This window comes from Emydura macquarii, unplaced genomic scaffold (assembly GCF_026122565.2).
Source record: "Emydura macquarii macquarii isolate MOO-44397 ecotype Brisbane River unplaced genomic scaffold, CSIRO-AGI_Emac_v2 contig_1876, whole genome shotgun sequence".
NCBI classification, from domain to species: Eukaryota; Metazoa; Chordata; order Testudines; family Chelidae; genus Emydura; species Emydura macquarii.
Genome location: NW_027132013.1, coordinates 15,500,061 through 15,521,020, shown reverse-complemented (window position 1 = coordinate 15,521,020; position 20,960 = coordinate 15,500,061). Strand labels below are relative to the sequence as shown.

Sequence of the window (20,960 nt, the reverse complement as noted above, 5' to 3'; positions counted from 1 at the left end):
AAGACCCAGCATAGAATGCTACATTTTGAGCCAACAGGCATTCCAACCTGTAGCTCAAGTTAAAGGTGATGGCAACCATAAGCAGCACTGTAGAAATTGATGGGCTAATTGGTAGACTAAACTGAAAACAGAATATAGGCTTGGCTGCGTTTCACGCAAAATTGAATCCTGGAAATTGATTACAGAAAAAGTGATATGGAAAACAGGAGTTAACATGCTAGGATTAAGCACGTTCCTTTTTTCTTTACATGCAGTTTTCATGAAATCACAGATATACAGTCAGGGAGGCTTGGGGGAAAATCTTTTTTCCACGCTAGAAAAAAGTTCATTTTTTTAAAATGCAAAATAGAAAGTTAGTGTAAATAACCCTGATGAGGACAGACTGACATTTGAACTATAAATTATTGACATGGATAAAGTTGTACAATATTGAAGCTGACAATATGATTTATTAAAATCAGTTTCTATCTGCTACAGACATGAGTAAATTAGGTCACATTTGATGTCATTTTAAATTGGATGATTAAGCCAAGAAATCTTACAGCAATACAGTTAAAATCAATTTTAATTTGATTTATTTGAATTTCAGAGATGGGGCCAACTTCTCAAGGATGCTGCTCTTCAGGCTGACAGGCTTTGCAGTTTAATATACTTTTTTCCTGGATCCATTATGGTTTTTGGTTTCTGGCCCCTCACTTTTCCTCCTCCGTAATCCCAGAACAGGTGTCCAATGTCTGATGAAGACATACAGAGCTATAGGCACAGACATAGGGGCTTAAGAATACTGATCACAGATCCAGCAACATGTGTTTGCGTAAAGTTCCAATGTTGTTATGATTTCCTCCTCCTTTCACTCTCAGGGGGAATCCCTTTGCTTTGCCAGGCTCTGAAAGAGATCTGGAAGCTCATGGCTAATTACTGCAGCTACAAATCTAAATCTAAATAGTTAGATTGCTGCAGGGAGCTGAACCTTCATTACAGCTGCACAAACCATTGTTTCTGAACAACTGTGCAGAAGCTGGTGCCACGCTTTTTAAAGAGAACATATAAGTATAGCAGCCCAAACAAAATCATTGGTAACTGCTGTATGCTAGACATTAGCAAGGTCCTGAAGAAAGAAAAGTTAGTGGCTGGCTAGAATAGAAACCCAGCATATATGCTTGAGCAGGATCATTCTGTCCTACTGCATGGTGCAAGGTAGGGTACAACACAGGGAAAACCTACGAAAATACATCATTTAACTGGATGTAATTATGAGCAAATGGAGAAGCTGAGACTAGGAACTGTGAAACTAAATCACATCTGAATCTAAACCAGTGTTTCTCAACCTTTTAAGTAGCAAGTACCCCCTAACTTCTGAAAATTTTAATAAGTACCCCAACACTCAATTTCCCACAGGATTTTATATTTACAAACTAATGTGAGCCATATGTTGGAAGAAAGGCTGGGTATATAAGGCCGTGATATGTCAGATCTAGTGTGGGGAGGGTTACCACCTTTACACCAGGGGTGCACAACACAAGTATGTACCTGGCTAGAAGTGATGTTGGCCAAAGCTAGGAGGCTTTGAGCAGCATGCCAATGCTGGGGAATATAAAGCACCGCACTAAATTTTTTGCCATAGATTTGAGAGGAGGAAGGGGTGAGAAAGAGAGAAGGAAGGAAGGTGAGAGAGAGAGAGAGACAGGAAAAGAGGGTAACTGGTGAAATCTGGGGCTGTCATAGTTGTCAATTTCACTGCTCAGCTAGAGCAGTGAAACTGACAAGTTTTCTGGGCACTGGGCTTTGAGCCAGGGAGGGGGGCTGCCACCTGGGCAAGTTGCAAGTGGCTGCCACCTGGCTCCCAGCCCAGGAGGTGGGTGACCGCCACCCAATCCAAGCTGGGGCAGAGGAGGCTTCCATGCCAGTTGGGACCCAGGGATGTGGGCAGGTGGCTGCTGCCCATCTTCAAGCTGGGACGCGGGAGGCTGTCCCTTGGCTTGGAGCTGGGGCGCGGGTGGCTGCCACTCAGCTGTTAGCCTCGCTCGTGAGACAGAGGAGGCTGCCACTGGGCTCCCACCTGGGAGCTGGGACCTGGCGGGACACAGGTGGCTGCCACCCACCTCCCCCAGAAGCTAGTGGCTGCCGCCTGCCTCCCAGCTGGGAACTGTGACTGGGCGGGAAGCAGGAGGCTGCCGTCTGCCTTCCCCAAAAGCTGGGGGCTGCCACTCACTTCCCAGCTGGGAGCTGTGACTGGGTGGGAAGTGGGCGGCTGCCGCATGCCTTCCCCAAAAGTCGGTGGCTGCCGCCAGCCTCCCAGATGGGACTGAGAGGGAAGTGGGCGGCTGCCGCCCGGCTTCCCAGAACTGTAGCAGCTGCCGCCCAGCTCCCAGCTGGGAGCTGTGACCGGGCAGGAAGCAGGGGGTGCCGCCCGCCTTCCCCAGAAGCTGGGGGCTGCTGCCCACCTCCGAGCTGGGAGCATGTGGGAAGGAGGCTGCTGCCACTCGGTTTCCCCAGAAGTCGGCAGCTGCTGCCCACCTCCCCTTCACTCTGTTTTTCCCCAGGTACCCCCTCCCTGTATCTTGCATACTCCCAGGGGTACATGTACCACAGGTTGAGAAACTATGATCTAAACCATATCCAGTGAACCAAAAGAAAAGACAAAAAGGTTGTTTTAGATCTTCTAGTCCACCTCTCAGGCAAAGCCAGTTTAGTATTGTTCCCTATGGGATTACTGAGAGACACTAGTCTCAGCCACGGTTAAGGATGAAATGTCTTCCTGCTCCAAGAAAGAAGAAAAGAGGGAGATATGCAAGATGGACAATTTAAAATGCAACTGGACTAATTTTAGTTTAACGATGTGAAAACAGCACATAACTTGAAAGTATCAAGTGTCCATTGAGGAGAGGGGAAAATTCTTCCTCAGTTAAATTATGTTTTGATAATGTGGAATATCAATATTAGGTATTATGGTATGATATGATATATATTTGTTATTGTATCATTTATTTTTAGTATCTGTGCTTTCTTAATGAATATTCTGAGTTTTTATTTCAGCTCTGGGGCATTGTGGCAACAAACAGTAAGTATATTATCACTTTGATTTGTATAAGACGAATACATATGACTTCAACAAAAAGATTATGAGGAGAGACTTCCTTTACAAACCGAGTTTTTACTATCTCTCTAAATCTGAAATTGATCCATCTGAATTATCATAGACATTTTATCCCAGGATAGAATTTATTATTAAAGTCAGAGGCAAAATGAACAAGGCATTTGTAAAATGGGGAACCTTAAAAAAAAAAAAAAAGGGTGTTTTCATTTTTGAGAACTTTCCTAACTTTCTGGAGCATCCACCCAGGAAAATGGTCTAGTCTAGAGAGATTTGTTTTAATTGGTTGCACCTGGCTAGTATTCCTTATACAGAAGTCACAGTAGTTCCCTGAGCAGAGCAGCAGTAGGATTAGGCTCATATTTTCTCTGTCTTAAATGTGAGATGTGCCAATGGGTCAAATTAGGGCTTAGGCAGTGGGCACACTGAAGTACCAAATGGAGCTGAAAATATATACAAGTACAAACATAACTGCAGGTGTTTTTTAAAATGAATTTTATGGTCGATATCAAATAGATTGCACAAAAATCTGTCATATATATCTTGCTTACATGACAGCAATAATGCAATCGCTTTCTCTTTCAATTTAACATAGGAAAATTTAGAGAAATCTCCATGCATGAGATGAAGTCAATGCCCTGTTTTGCACTAGAACTAGTTCTTGTATCAAGAAAGACTCTCTAGTTGGGTATGCTGGATATTGGGTATGCTTCGATATTCCCTGAGACTACTGATCATCAATGAAAGTGAAGGATATAACGTTAAGCTGTTCTAGTCTCTGTTCCAGTCTCTAAATTCACCTGGGCAGGCTGACTGGATCCTAAGTGGGTCATAAACTTTTGCATTTCAGCATGCATTAAGAGAAACACAGACTTCTCTACAGATTACAACTTTGATTTACTTTTTCTCTTAAGCTTCAAAAATAAAACAGTTGATTTCAGCAGCAATATAAAACACGAACCAATCAAACAAACAAAAAGAGAAAAAAATTCAAAGAAAATATAATGGAAAAAATGTAAATCACTGTAAAGGGAAACTGTCAAGTAGTTGATACCCAAACTTGACCTACTGTTTGAAATGGAAAGAGAAATTCCTTTGAATTCTAATATTATTTAAAAACACACCATTCTATCAAAAAGTACTTAAAAACAAACCAATGAAAAAAGAGCAGCTAGCATTCACATAATTTCATGCATAACTATGTTTGGTGCTCCTTTGTGTGCACTCTCCTTTTGAATTCACACCCCTCACTGCTGAGTCACTGTGGCCACAGGTGTGTAAAAACAGGTGTGATTTTTATTTGCCCTTTTACAAATTGAAGATGTTGTCAAAGGACAAAATTAGCATGTAAATTACATTACACTGAGTTCAAAAACAAAGGAAAAAAGAGCATTATTCAGTCAAATGAAAGAAGCACTAACTTGGAGAAAATAAATGTTATTTTCAAGTTTTGCTCAGCTCAGGGAGTACCCAGAAGTGAGGAGCCAGGGAAGTACCCTATCCCTAGGAGGGTCCTGGAGGAAGGTCTGCTGGTTTAGGACTGGCTCTGTCCAGGATGCAGCACTATAAGAGTAGGGCTAACTCCTGGGCAGGGATAGAGTGGCGAGGTGTCCCAAGCTAGGGTCTCTGAGGACTAGAGAATGAGGTAGGAGGCAGTGAAGGGTGGAAATCCAGTTTAAGTGGTACTCAGATTCTCAGCAGGGAAAATCCTGTGGTGTCAATACCCTGACAAGAGGGATATTCTAGAAGTAAGGATGTGCATCTACAATCTAGTCATGTTCATAGAATCATAGGGTTAGGAGGGACCACAAGGATCATCTAGTTTAACCCCCTGTCAAGATGCAGGATGTTAGACATTTAGAATTAGATTCTCCACCCCAACTGCACTAGAGAAGAGGAACTTCAAAGGAGCTAGTGTCTCATTGATCCTGCGCCACCTCAGGCAGATATATGTTGGAGCTGCTGAAGAGCACTGGACTGGAGTATGGTCCCTCAGTGCTCTTATATCAGCAGAAGATCAGGTGCAGCTCTGCTCTGTCATGCCACTGAAACACTCCTTCCCTCCTGCAATGCCTGTGTGGGGGGCAATTGGCAAAGGAGGTGGCTTACCCTACCAGCTTTCTGCCAGAGAAAAGCTCACTTGGGCACAGACAGCACTCTGCTGGCTCTAAACGTTGAAAAGTTAAAATAAGAAAGAAAAAAAGAAAACCCACTAAAACAAATTACTGTCCTTTTAGGTGTGACTAAATTTTTGTTTGCGCTTTCTCTTTCATCACAGTGAAATTGATTTCTGTTTGTTTAATGGTTCATTTTGTGCCAAGCATCATGACAAGTTGGCATGTTACATCTTTTAAAAACAATGCATTAATCAAGAAAGTCTGCAACAGAAATGCAAAAATAGCCAATCTCTGATAAAATCCCACGCAAGATAGAAACATAATTTCCTCATTACACACGAAAGTAAAAGACCATGCACATTTTACATTGGAGATCTAGTGGAATACTGGGAATGAAGTCCTACTTTCTGATTAATTACTTTACTGGTCTTCAAATGAGCACTATAAACATATCCATGGTATCATGCAATTCAAGTTTTAGATTTTATTTTTTTTAATGACTATCAATTTAGTCTTTGCCTTTACATTCAAAATTATTTGCATGATTAAAAAACTAATGATTCCAAAGGTCATTCATTTCCTAACAATTAATAACTGACTGAGGCCTCAATTCCTCCAGTTACCCATTAATTGCCCTCACAATCATCTGTATACATGGCTTCTATTATCTGGCAAATATTCACTGAAAAGTTCTACATGATTATAATATCAAAAGGAACCACCACTAAAACTGGCATTAATTAACCCCCTTGTTGGCAGTCTCCTCAGAGAGGCAAGGACCAAATGAGCCATGCAAGATGAACTCACCCTTACCTAGAAGTTATGGGTTCTTTAGCTCATACCCAAAGCATATTGACATGTAGGGACAAGATGCATGAAGCTTGCAATATGCAGCTCATGCTGTGCCTTATTCTGTTGAGAAACAATGGATATTGATGTTGTGGTGGTATCCAGGTCTGTTAATCTGGCACTTTTCACTGGTGTTAAAAATTCACTTGAAAGTCATTTCCCACAGGAGAAACAGCAAATACCATCAAATATATTGCCCTATGGGAGATATGTAGGGTTAAATTTTCAAAGGGAAGAGGCCCAGCCTCCATGTTTTGAGGGGACCACTGGCCCCTAAAATTAGAGGTTCAATTACAAAGATTTGTGCCCACAATTAAACAGAGGATGAAGAATGTGGGTACAAATTTTGCCACTACAGATTATGCCTGCAAAAACTGAGGCCACCCGTTTGATAATTTGGCCCATAGTTAAATGAGTAGCACCTTATTAGCCTGTCAATCTTTTGTCTTCATGCATTTCTCATTTGGGAAGAGGATGTGCTCACTCCATTCAGAAGCAAATGTGCTAATTGTGTAGTCCATACTGACATGCAGAAACTAAGCACAATCATTTTATTATGACAGAATCAATGCCCCTCTCCCACAATAAAATAAAAACCATTATGACAAAGAGATGGGGGGGGGGTTCAAAGATCAAAAATATATGTCCTGCTCTATAGGTATTTCTTTTGTCCAACCATAGAACAAGATTAGCACAGTCTATTTATCATGTCTGGATACAGCTTCCCAAATTTTCAGTCACAGGAACATGTTACTTTATGACAGCAGAACACTGGTTCATCAATTTCAATATCCTGCTTTAGAAACGGGCCAATATCTGATACTTCAGAGGAAAGGGGAAAAACAGTGTGCCTAGCCACTTGTACAGTGCTACATTTGTGGGAGAAACATTCATTCCTACCCCAATTTAGTTCTAAAGCATGAGACTCAATTAGTCACAATTTGGGACATACAACAATAAATGTAATTAAGGGCTATAACTTTATCCAGCCCTTTAAAAAAGCCCCACACTGTATTTGACTCAATGATCTTCTGAGACAGGAATTCCATAGATTGATTGCATATTGTATGAAATAATTCTTTTTCATTCTTCTAATCTTACTAGCTCTTAATTCTACCAAATAGCTCCTTTGCTCTTGTTTTGTCAGACAAGAATAACCTATAGTATTTTACTATGAAGGGTAAGTAGACAACCAAATCTAATCAATCAGTTCTGCAACCAATAGATATTCTATAACTAGCTTTGTCTGGGGGAGAGGAAGAATTATACATATCCTTACTGCAGACTTCCCATAACACAGATAGTCTTGTCTCTCATCTCTGGGACATACCTAAACAATACAGAGACCCCTGAACACTACAGTGCACACTTGAGTGCCTCCCTCTTTGTAACTAATTTTTCATGCTCCACTCTGTTTTTGGAAAGTAAGGGATGACATTATGATGAATATTTTGTTGCTGATACACTTTCAACAAGCTTATTGAAAGATTTTCTTCATTACTCTTTCAGCACACATAGCACATGCAGAAGCCAGAGCGAGAGCGAGAGCGCAGGAGAGTGATAGTGATAGTAAAATGGCTGAGATACAAAGAAAGATAAAATAACGGGGCCATTGAAAAACTGTCTAAGTGTTTTATAAATTAGCAGGCATAGTTTTATACTTTGGGTACAGTATTTTTAAGGCAAAAACTAAAAGCCAAGTACTTTTATACAAGTAACTGCAGCTAATCTGGTCTAATTCTTGAAGTGAATGATTATTCGTATTTTTAAAAATAAAATGTTGCTTGTTACATTTTGTAATGACTGGCTAATAAGTCAATGACAGGCACAGTTATACTGGATAACTTCTGAGTCAGCACCATTGTTAGCCAATATATTTCCATCTTTCATACATAACCATCAAAAAAAACCAGTTAACATTAATGTGAGTTAAAGGCATGAAGCTTGAGGATTTTCACCAATGGGGAAAAACTTTAACAGCAACAAATAAAACATATATTTACATAGTTTGTCATAATATAGTCTTACAGCATTAAAACTCCACTTCTCCGAAAACAAGGAAATCTCTTTTTAAAAAGAGCTAGAGAACAGAAAAGCCCCACTAGCTAATGTGTATGTGTACCATCGCCCTATAATGCCTAGAGATTAACAGACTATAAAAACCTAGATACGGCTAAGAGTAAATAGAGATTCTCATGAACTGTTCTTTCCATCAGTCCCCAACAGACTGTTAGGTTGGCCATGCCCATAGATACTCATAGATAGTCACTGGTGAACAGTTTTGGCACTGAGGAACTGTGTCATAAGCTCAGTTTTCCACCTGCATTTAGCAGAAGCAGCTTGCTGTATTGTCTTCACTTGGGAAAGGCCACAGACTCTGAGGTTTGCAGGTGGTTTTCCTTACTTTTCTTTCTTTCTCTCTCCCTCCTTCCTCCATACATCAAAGGACAAGCTGGTAGGAATAAGCAAATACAACTAGTCCCCTACATACCAGTGCCTATCTCCTCCAACTGTGAGGGACTGACTTGCCCTGGACTACCAAGAGGGACAGACCTATTCTGGCCCCTCTTAGGAAACAGTGCACTACATTTTAGGAGACAAAGGAACAAACACCTTCAACATGATCTCTGAGGAGACAGGCATTCCAGACAGCTCTTTGTTCCTTCTACTGGGTGGAGAAGCAAAGCCTAACAGTCCCAGTGTCCTGTATATAGGGAAAATTTAACATCAGGTCACGAGGGGTTTTTTTTCCAGCAGAGTGGGAGCAGAACAATACTCTATTTCAGTCAGTCTGCTGGAATAGGGGTTCTGTATATTTGGTTTATTTGTAACAGACAGCAACAAAAATTTGGATTACCTCTGCCTCAGATATCGTGAGGAAAAGCATATGTAGTCAAATTCAGATGATCAAACCTTCAGAGGTTGCCTTTTCCTTTTCCTGTCTTTGCATGGGTGGTCAGCAAAATGAAAATAGACAGGGCATATTCCTAATGGCTTTGTATTGGCCATGCAAATCCTGCTTCTCCATCTGTGGGAAAGTCAGTTATTCCTGCCTCTCAATGATTTCTCATTAAAGATCTTGTGATGTATGTAAGGTTCATTCTGTTGTCAAGACATGGACAATATCAAACTGGTGATCTGTAACTTGAAAGGATGGACAAATGAGATTTGGTAACTCTGATCATTCAGTGAATATCTTGCTTCAGTCCATTAATGATGCTACATCTGTCATACTTTAAAATTATAGTGTCCTTGATCATGATCTCATCTTTAAGTCTACATCAGTATAAACCGATCTTTCTGTTAGATGGATTCAGTAAAGGATCCATGTGGCTAAATCGGCACTCACTGGTATCCTCTGGGAGAGAGAGCCTCATATTGCACCACGATATTTAATGAGGACAATGGCAAATTTTCTTCTAATCAAAAACACCTGTCTCCAGATATAAGCTGAATTTGGTAATAAGACAACTAACAGAACAAACTTTTGAAACTAGGGCTACTACTTCGCACTGAATAGAGAATGACTTTATCTCTGCAAGGACCAGTGAACTGAATGCCTTGGCAATCAAGAAACCATTTGTGCAGTGTTTTCTTTGAATGGACCTACAAACTACATTGTGAGTTTACACTCATATAAGCTTCTTAACATTTAACTCAAATTATTATTCCACTTTATATTGCCTGAGACATGAGAGATGCAGGTTCAGTTCCCTGTTCCACCACACACTTCCTGTGTTATCTTGGGAAAATCACAGTTTCTCTTTGTCTTAGTTTTCCAGGAGTATAATAGTACTTCCTTTCTCCTTCCCCCCAGGTGTTATGAGGATAAGTATATTAAAGGATGTGGGCATGAAGATACTAAAATAGAGAGGCCATAAAATACCTAATAAAGATAGCATGAGCTTGTAAGAACAAAGACTTTACTGTCTTTTAACAATTATCTCCTGGTGGATACAGGCAGCAATTGCTGAATCATATACAATGTTAAATCTTGTCCTTCTGCCTTAAAAGCTTTCTATAAGATCATTTTTCACCTCATGAGCACAAAGAAATAGAGCATTTTTTAAGAAAGTTCAGGTGCCATTTTCCTAAGATGATACTTTTGGGTTTTGCAGTTTTACAACCTCCCTTGATTTCTACGTTCTCTAATTTTTCTTCCCTCTCTCCCTCTTTTCTTTCTCTGCATGTGTGTGTATTTCACAAGACTTTTAAGTATTGGGAGTTGTCTCCTGGTCTTGTTGCTCAATTCCTGGGCATATATGAAGGGAACAGTTAGATGCCAATACTTCAGACCAGTCACCTACCACGGTGAGTGACTATGAACATGGTCAACCCAATAGTCCCTTCTAGATCGACAAATTACTGGTTATGAGAAAACTACACTTTAAGCCGTTTGGGGCAAGAACTGTTGTTTACCACATGCTTGTACAGTGCCTTGAGCTACAGTGTCCCAACCTGGTTGAGACCTCTAGGTGCTAGTGCAATAGAAATATATACAGAAAAATAGTCAAAAGTAACAATTCTCTTTTAGTTCAAATAGTAGAGGGCTTTGTTTTTGGAGCTAAAAGTCTTGCTTTCTATGGCAAATGTCCAAGTATATGAGCTGATAAACATAATGTCAGTACATATTGAACCATGGGATTCATTTATCAGTATATTATAGAGCCTAGTTTAATCCTAGGATGATGTCCCAGTGGAATAAGCTAGTGACTAAGGCTTTCGTACTGTAATTAGCTTTATATGGGCACAAAGATCCACTTGTGGAGCTCACAGAATGATCGGAGCCTGTGCTTCTACTGATTGTGGCTTTACAACATGAGATAGAGCTAATTTTCTTCTTAGGAATTCTTAAAGGCTCTTTGTAAAATATATAATGACAGCTGCTTTGGCTCTAGATTAACTCAATATGGAGTATAAGATCAAGTCCATTTCCCTGGTCTTCATTAACTTTCTTAATTTACTATAAGAATAATTCAGTTTCCCTTGCATGTACCTCCCCCTCTCCCCTTCCCCAAAAAAGTGTGAAGTAAGAAGGGGACAATTTTATATACTTTTCTGAATGTAATTTCAATTTAAGGTATCTTCCTTTTCTGGTTTTATTAAATTGATAGGATCCCTTTAAAATATACAAGCTTTGTTCTGAAGCAGGTGTGAAAAGTAGTGTGTTTTGGGAACAAGATGACCGGGGCCAGTCTTTAGGTAAATAAGCAGGGCTCTTTTTATGTAAAGATAAGCCTAAAAGCTTTTAAAAATGCATTTTACTAGAGAAACCTGATTCATGACTTTGCATTACTTTTCATTTCTTATTAAGGTGAAACTTGTTTAACTAATAGAAAACAGAAGAATTAACCGTATAAGAAGTGAGGAAAGAGATATGTTTAATGAAACAATCGGTGATTCTGACACCTGCTTGAAAATCTTACGAGAAGAAAAAGACTGCAATGAAGTGCAACTGTACATTTTAACCTCCGTTATTAGCAATGAATGTTAGATATCCATAAAATAACCGTATATAAAGAGGCAATTATTAATCAGAGTGCAACAGCCATTTCCGTATAGCCTTTCAATTACTGAAGTTTCAGCTATACTACTGAGCACATGGCAAAATGGTCAGAAGGGTGGACAAAAGTGTCTTGCAGTCTGGGCATCTCTGTGTCCATCATGTAAACAATCTCATTATAAATTAATAGATAATTAAAGAAGTTTTTTTTTAAATATAAGCTATGATCATATTTAAGTAATAGTGGCCTGGTGGGGCTTTACTCCATGGTGGTCCCAGACTGACATGGTGATACTGAAACCATGCCAGACATGGTTGCAGGGTAAGCATGCAGAATCTATCCCCAAAGTGTTTTTTCCTCATTTTTGCACAGTACAAGGCAAAATAATAATAAAAAAAACTCAAACAAGGGTGATGGGTGAGCATATTGACTGTGTGAGAAAACACGTGCAAAGTATACCTCAGAAACACTATAGGTGGATGAGCACGAAGGGAGCCGAGCCTGGTTGTGCAGCGGGGAAAAGAAAACATTGTTAAAAAGGAAACGGTGGCACAATAAGAGTCTCAGAAGGTTTTCTGTACAGGTGGTTCCAGAACTGAGACATTAGCAGGGGGTTCATTTAGTTTCTGAGACCAGATACTTCTGTGTAAGAATATCCCATAATTTAGTCATTTAAGGTGGAAGCTTCTTTTAAAAAATTGTAAAATAATGGTTATAAACTAATTGTGAATTTGAAGGAAGGCTTCAATCTTTCCTCCCACAAAGAGGTGGTTATGTAATAAGAATACTCTGATTAGGATTATACAGTATTCTGGAATGAGGTTTTTCAAAACTCTCACATTTAATCCTATAGGTTTTATTCTAGGTCTGCAAACCTCATAATGTGGAACAGAGAGTCTCTCTTTTACTGTATAGCCTACTGATGTCATCTGGTTAGGTGCACAGTGCCAGCATTTTGATATTCGGGGTCTCTCTCTTCCATCCACTCCTCCAAAGATTGAGAAATCATTAGCATTTGCAAAAGCTGTTAGCAAAAATAAAATATAGAAAGAGTCTCAGTTTATTAATAGGAAACTTGGTTTTCCCAGTAATTTGAATCTCAGACCCCTTACCCAGATGGTAAGTATTTCACTTTTCACATACAGCATAAGAATTCCAAAGCCTACATTCTGTTCTTCCTTACATACCACGTCTTTGGGCATCAGTTAATTTGAATTTCAAGAAGTGTTGCAATGTGGTTTTCCCATCAAGTTATGACAAAGCCTCTGTTTTCCTGCTGAGAACTGAATGTAAAGATCCAAAACAGTCAAATAACTAAGAAAACCAAAGAAAGAAGAGGAAGCGGTTTCTACAAGTGAGTTAAAAATATCCTGTTTTGACTTTTTTGAAAACCTGGTTAAATGAGTTGCCTGATTTTCAGAAAGCAGAGCACCCAAAACTCCAGTTGATTTCAGTAGAATCAATAAGTGTTCAGCACCTCTTAAAAATCAGACCAGATATACTAAAGATGATCCCAAAGACAGCTTTCATGTATATTACGTGTTCCCATGGAACACTTGCTGACTTAGATAGCTTGATAGAATGAACTGAGAATACAACTCCGATGTACCACTCCGACTGGCTTTCTTCAATATCAGGCATGTTGGTCCCATGATTTCATCTAGTTTTCTTCATCAAAATGATAAAATATCCAATTCCAGGAAAATTCCACACTTCATGCTCCATGCTTCATGGCCATATTCTTTTATACCTTGATTACATAATTCTACAGAGCTGCTGATGAGTCACCAGAAATGTTTGAAAAATTCTGTCTGAAAACAATTTTGCTCCTCTCTAACATTCTGCACATCATGTATTTCCCTTGCTCTTTCTATTACTAAGGAAATTAGTAAGAATATAAAATAGTTTACGTGTGCTTGTCCACCTGACACTTATTACCTTCACTTGATGTCATAATTTTTTGTGATAACATGATGCAGTAGGTTGTTTTGGCAAATGATTGTCACAAAAAGAAAATTATGACTTCAGATGAGTACAAATAGCAGAAGATGTACTCTGAAGAAGCAAAATATACTTTTCCTACATCCTCTTTTTGCAAAAGAATTAGTCAAGAAGCAAAGAAAAATAGGATACAAAGCAGGATTCTTTTCTATGAGGATTATTTTTCAATGTTTTCCAAGAGATGTTGGGTGTCTTTTCATTTAATTATACATCTTGGTATTTTGTTATTCAGACAGATCCTTTGGATGAGTCACAATCAAGATTTCAATATATATTTTCCAGTCATAGTTTCCATATTTTGTTTTGGGAGGGTAGGGAGAAAGAAGATCCATTAGTGAAGATCCAGAGAACGCAGTTTTAAAAGGTAACTTCAAAGCAGCATCTTTTTAAGCATCAGAAATGAAATAAACAGGAACAGCAAAATAAGGGGTTTTGGAAGTTTACTTGTCAGGGCTGGAAAAGATCTCCTGGGTCATCCTATCTACTCTATTCCTCACACTACTGCAGGACACTACCATCTGGTGTCATCATAGAGTCCAAGGCCAGACCACTGTGATCATCTAGTCTGATCTCCTGTATAACACAGGCCCTAGAAATTCCCCTCTTATCTCTATACTAAACCAGTTGTGTTTTATTTAGTCTCTTCTTAAACATCTCTTGTGAGGTGGCCTCGTCAAATTATCCTATGGCTTAATTGTCCTCACTCAGATATTTTTTCATCAATATATAACTTAAATTTACACCTTAGCTTCTGACATTTAATCACATTCCTCCTGACATTTAATCACATCAAAGCATTCCTTATTCTTTTTGTGTTATAACCTCTAAAATATTTACAGGCAACCAGTAATATTCTCTGTTCTAAAATGTATATATTAACTTCCCTTAATTTCATTTTATGCCCAATTTTTTTTCAATTTACCATCATCTTACAATGATGAGCTCTAAATTGTACATAGAACTACAAGTGTGGCCTTACCATGGCTTTAAGGAAAGGAACTATTATCTCCCTGCTCTCACATGATCCTCCATATACATAATCCAGTATAACCTGCTTTTTTTGGAACAGGATCACACTGTGCGCACGTTTAATTTGCTGCACACTGATAACACCTGGATCCTTTCTGCATCACTACTGTCTGACTAACTAACTTCCATTTTGATCTTACAACATGTACCAGTATTCCCTAAGAGCATTACTCTGCATTATCTAAATGACATTTCAATCGGTTTAATCATTTTTCTCTAAACTCTCCTGATCATTCAGTAATTTCTCTCTATAATCAATTGTGCTTCTAATCTCCTCCTAATTTGGTGTCATCTGTAAATTTGAATAATGGACCATTATGAGTCTCCTTCCAGTTAAAGGGAGGAACTCTCCTCATTTCACATGACACCAAACAGCCCCTGCACATTACTTGAGGTGAAGCTATCCAAAATGTACCAAGAGTTGAGCTGTTCGTTATATCACAGACACACAAAAAAGGGGCTAAACCTTCAACTGCTGAAAATGGGCACAGTTTCAGACTTTAACTGAGCTGTGCCACTTACAGCAGCTCAGAATTTGGCCCAAAGTCTGCATTAGCAATTTGCCATGAGCCTGAGGCACAATATACATATTGTATCTGCTCTAATCTTTATTAAAGAGACAAGGTCAAAAGGGAATGAAGGTCCCATAAATATAATCCTTCATCATAATCAAAGAAGCAGCTTACTCAGATCAAGATGGAGCACTGCATGTTGGGACCAAAGCTTTCATGAACCACCACTTCATGGTAAAGATTCTGACAGCAGCCCAGGCTTCATTATAGAACATTCATGGGCAATATTTGGCATCCAGGCTCCATTTGAACAACCCCTATCTTGTCCTAAAAAGGGAATCTTTAATATGAAATCTATGTTTGTTTAAACTATACACAGATGGACACTTTGTTTGGGGAAATTGTCTATGCAAATTTCCATGTATTTTCAGATTTACTATCTCTGAATTTAAATGTTCTCGTTATTTTTCTGAGAAATTTAAACAAATTAAAATAAAATTTCTAACCTGTGTTACAAAAAAAACCTAAATACAAATTGATGCTGTGCTGTCTTTCTGAGTCTGTATGAATTGTCTCAGCTGCCTCAAGCTGTCAATTCTGAAGATGAATTATGAGCTTTAAGGTATCACTACTGTTAACTATTTCACTGTTCAACCTTTTCCCAGCCAAATATGCTTTTATCCAGTGTGGTTGAATTCATCTAAAAGGACAAGAATAAGACTGAAAATTTCAAAGTTGGAAATGACTAACTGTTTTGTGAAATATTTAATTTTATTTTGTACTCCTTTTATGGCTTTTGGAAGGGTGGAAGAGAGACAATCTAAGGGCAACTGGAATATCTCCTGGTGAAGGAAAATGGGAAGATATCTGATTGATGATCTCAAGGGGGAAAAGAAAGATCTCAGTTCAGGATGACTTTTTTTTTTTAAAAGAAAAGACATGACTGATAACATGTCATTTTAAAATTAAAACTACCCAATAAAGATACAGATATGTTTAATTTGCTAGTCTTTGCATATATGTTTTGAGTTGATATGCTTTAAAAAATCTGGCAAATTTTCCAGCAATTTCAGCAGAATCTGGGAAAAAAATTCTACAGAATCTGCCAAAGTTTACTACAGATTTCCAGTGGATCTATCAATTAATGTGAAAGACATGTATTTGAAAATCATTATTAATCAAAGGTTCCACCTCAATAGACTACAGAATTGTGCAATAGCATTAATTTCTCACTAAGAGGACTGGCTAACAGCTACTGCCTATTCCCCGTCCCATACTAGTCAATACATTTGCCACATTGTAGTCATGTGAGCAACTTTTATTTAAATCCCTTTCCAAAAACAGTGTGGAAAATATGAAAATTAATTTGAAAATGCACCTGTAAACTATTCCCTCATAATTTTCTTTCCAGATGCACAGCATTTATTAAAGATTGATGCCATTATTTGGTCTATGCACTGATACTGGCCTCTTCTCCTTCAAAAAGTTGCCTCATGGAAAACATCCATTATTATGGCATTCATCAGTATACATAATTAAGTTGGGGAAACTGGCTGCAGATTTTGACTATTTAATATCTTTCTTGCAAAGGGTCTCAGTCATCAGAAGAAATTTAGGGGCATCTGTGGCATTTATAGTACATATCTGGGATCAGATTCTGACTACCTACTTCAAAAGGTACAGGTCATGATATGACAAGTAATATGACATGGAAAAAGAGGGCAACTTTATATTAATCAGTCTCCCAATCTCCAGTTGTCTACTCAATCAATTCTCGAGATATCTAAGGTTACTGCAGTCATATCTTTTCACTTTGCACTTCCCTTGTGTGACATTTTTTGGGAGGATGTGTAGTCAAGTACAACTTTTTGTAGCATTCATTTTCACTATGCAGTTTTTACTAGCTGTATGTTCATCCACTAATACTGTGGACTTGGGGGTGACCCATTCTCTGCCCTTATAAAAGCGAATAAGTTCAACATTTCACCAAATGAAAAAATCATATGTGCACAGTTAGACTGGATGCTTAGAAATGTATGCCAGTGAAATGACATGAGATCCAAAATGCTCATCAAATTGACTTTACAGAAAGCTGCTGCCAACTAGCAGCTCAATGTCCTTGCATTTCACTTCCAAGAGGTTATGAGCTCAGGGACTTGACAATGAGCAGGGATTATCTTTATGTCTGATATTTAGCTGAAAATTGAAATGTACAGATACACCAAAAGCAATAGGTAAAATGATCAGTCTGCAGCTGTCCCTTCTCTTTCATAACATCATATTGGATTTTGCATCAAAATGGTGATAACTATAATGCCAGCTGCCTCAGTGTATGGGAGACACAAATCAGGACAAGGATCCACAGATGATATTTTGCAAATTCTGATTAGCTGAAGACTCATGCAACTGGTGTTTTTGCATAAACAAAGACATAATTTGCTATGTCTATCATGCTCATATTCTTTCCTTATTTTCATATCCTATTGCATGGTGCAATTTCCCCTGCAAATTCTATCATAAAGTCAAGAGACAGGTTTGAAAATGTCAAGACGACTATTCTTTCAGGAATGAGGTACTGTCTGTAATGCTCTACTGAATACTCTATTGTAGATTTCTTTGGCTCTGTGAACACTGAACACTCTTATAGAGGTGTCATGAATTATATGGTGGACACTAATCCTTATTTCACATGATTTTTTGCAATCTGAATGAGGATTTTTTAATTAGAACATGAATACGACCAACATCTAAGAAGGTGCTGAATGTTTTTTTATTAAAAGGATTCTACTAACTCAAAACAAGCAGTGAAATTTGATTAGCTGTGCATTGAACATTAAAATTTCTATTTTTTTCTTTAGATCAAATAAGGGCCCAAAGAATCTCAAAGACAGAACTAGATCTGAGCCAAGGCTGCATCTTGATTATCTTAAACCAGCTCATAGTTTTCAGTTCAACTAAGCTTTTATTAATAGGAAGATTATATGGCTACCCTTTAAACAGGGGATATTTACTGGATTTGTTGTTAACTTTAATGTTCAGGAATGACCTACAAATACAATTTTGATTTTGGAAAGGGAGTTTTTGTTGTTGTTTAATCATTTGCTGCCATTAAAACCCACCAGAGTATGGTCAACATTAATTAAAAAGGCACTAGGGTTTTCTTTTAAATATACCCACTAGGTACATTAGAATTCTCACATACATTACAATGAAACCCCAGCTAGAAAAGAAAGAAACACATAAGGAGAAAGAGAGAGAAAGGAAAAAGATGGGGATGAGAGGACAAAACCAATCAGATTTGGTGTTACCAGCCAGCGGAAGTTTTAAAAAAAATAAATCACCGAGTGAAATCGTACATTTACTCGGAGAGAGCATCCTTTGACATTGCCTTCTAGGTGATCTCTGAGCTCCTCCAGCTTTCGATGGAGCTACATGTAAACATCAGAAAATGAATTGAAAAAGCAACCTGTTCTCTTTTCACTTTTTTCTTTTTTCTTTCTTTCTTTTTATCTTTTTTAAAAAAAATAAGATCATAGCATAACACATTTCTCACTCCTTTGGCAAAACATTTCAAGACGTCAAAGTTATTTGCACAACATAAACATACATGCTCAGTAAACTCTGAAGCTGGAAACCAGCTATTTTTCTTGATTAACAAATGCTCTTTTTCAGTATGGGAAAAAATAAATACAATAATTAAGTAAATGGACAAATCATTCTAAAGATACTTTCTTTAAGCAAGATTGTTTACGTGTTTTATTTTTGGCAAGGTGGTCTGTTGAAAATTGTCTAGTCATATAAAACTTCTTTGAGGTGAATTTTCAAACTTGGGGACCTCTGGTATGGTTTCCAGTTCTATAGTTAGATGTTCACATTAGACTCAGGTGCCTAAATTATCATTTTAGGTAGCTAAGTTCCAATTAGAGAAGTCAGATACAGAACTGGGAACTTTAAATTAAGTGTTCACATTTGAAACCTGGGCCCCATGTGTTTTTTTTTTAAATTGACAGACTATTATATTTAAGCAACACTCATTAAAAATGATTGAGTCCCAACCCTAAAAGGTTTTCTTTTGCTCAAATTATACATATATGTTTCACGTAAGTATATGCATTAAGCACATACAATCATAATTCAGAGTCCCACTTGAAAGCAGAAATCAGAGTTAGTTATATACATATACAATTCCCACAACACAGTAGAAACTGTGCTGGTCTCATTTTTTCCCTTCTGTGAATTCATAGTGTGCTGCATTGTCTACAACAGAAACAACAGTGCATCATTAATGTAGTGTTTCCCTCTTTAGCACTGTAACCGTACCCTTCTAACAAAACTAACGAAAAAATGCTAAAACCTCACAGAGATTGACAATGAGGAATGCTACAGATGCTTCTAGGTATCACTGGCATTAATAAATAGAAACTGGTTTCTTTTTCTACCCTGAAATCAATTTAAATGGTGTCATTACTGGAAATAGGTGCATAATTAAATTTTCCCTTCCCCCTCTTTGTGCTCAGTAAAATAACATTTTCACAAGGAGCAGCTGGATAGCAGTGTTTGAGAACATAGAGGATGGCTTGTCCTGAAACAAAGGTAACATATAGACATATAAAAATAAAATAAAAAGCCAAATCCAAAAAGGCAGGAGAGGCGAGGAGAGTGTGGAAGGAAAAAAAAAAATTAATGCTTTCTAAAGTGCTAAAAGGAAATAAAGTGGAAAACGGTGAAATATTTAAATGATTTAAAAAAAACTATTGTTGGGGCTGAATCTTAACAGGGTATTATTATATGGGAATATAATTATGAGCCTTCAGCATTTTGGTAAATTTGGATTATTTAGATATGTCTTTTAAATACAGTAGTATTAGCAATAATGTATAATCAAAGAAACTTTAATGTGACACATTGTACAAGAGTGGGCACTGATTTAGAAATCTGCCTGTTCAGATAAGTATTATAATATAGTATTATTATATATTTACAAAGAAGGTAGAGAAATGGCCTAATACTATTAGCTAAAGCTCCGTTCATATTAGGCATATATGCATGGATCTCTCTCTCTCTCTCTCTCTTTCACACCTTTCTGATTTTCAAGCACATAAATACTAAATAAATTAATCAATTCTCATAATTATCTTTTCTGGAATTAATTGCAAACAGTGAGAGCACTAAAACAACAATTTAATTACTCTTTAAAGGGGAAACTGTATTCTGAAAATGAGTAAGTCTTTTTTTATACATAATAGGCATTTAACACACCCTGAATGACATCAGTCAGAGAAGTGGTGTAATCAAGACCCCAAATTATAGGCACCTTAAGGAGGCTTTTGCTATCTCCTATTTGGGATGACATTCAAAGCTAACTACTTGGCAGCTTGCCTTCAGCTGGTTCTTCTATGTGTAGCCAAAAACAAACAAAATGTGACCCCACCGTGATAAAAATACTGAAATAAAAGCAATGGGATGCTGAGAAATGGAAAAGCCCCCACCCACCCTCCCTTTCCCCTCCAAAAGGAAAAGTGTAGGCTATAGAAGAAAACTTGCAAAATAAATGTTAGAAACATATTTACTTTGAGGGATCCAACTCTACTAGCAACTCCTTTGCTTTCATCCGGCCGTCTAATTTGCTACAATGGAGGAAGATGGGTAAAAAGACAGAAGAATAAAGAAAAAGTGAACTTAAAAAAATTTCCACACAATCAATTAGCAGTACATGCAAGACATTAATTTGACTCTTGAGACATTTCTAGAGGACAAGGACACAGACTCGTTTCTGGAATAAGTGGTGCTTTATCAAGTCATCTTAAACTTGTTTTTGTTGAGATTTTTTTTCTTTATATTACCAACTTGGCAC

At 37.9% G+C, this 20,960-nt stretch overlaps 1 protein-coding gene across 22 annotated transcripts in view; it reads right to left on the bottom strand.

Moving 5' to 3' along the window:
• The window catches only part of GPHN (gephyrin), a 604,586-nt gene that overhangs the window by 120,997 nt on the left and 462,629 nt on the right, over nt 1-20,960 (bottom strand). For 14 of the 22 annotated variants that reach the window (XM_067557745.1, XM_067557750.1, XM_067557759.1 and 11 more), the window contains one exon: nt 20,677-20,733. The exons of the other annotated variants lie outside the window; for them this stretch is intronic. In XM_067557745.1, coding sequence (XP_067413846.1) covers nt 20,677-20,733 — 57 coding nt within the window. The remainder of the gene's footprint in view (nt 1-20,676; nt 20,734-20,960) is intronic. 22 annotated transcript variants of the gene reach the window in all.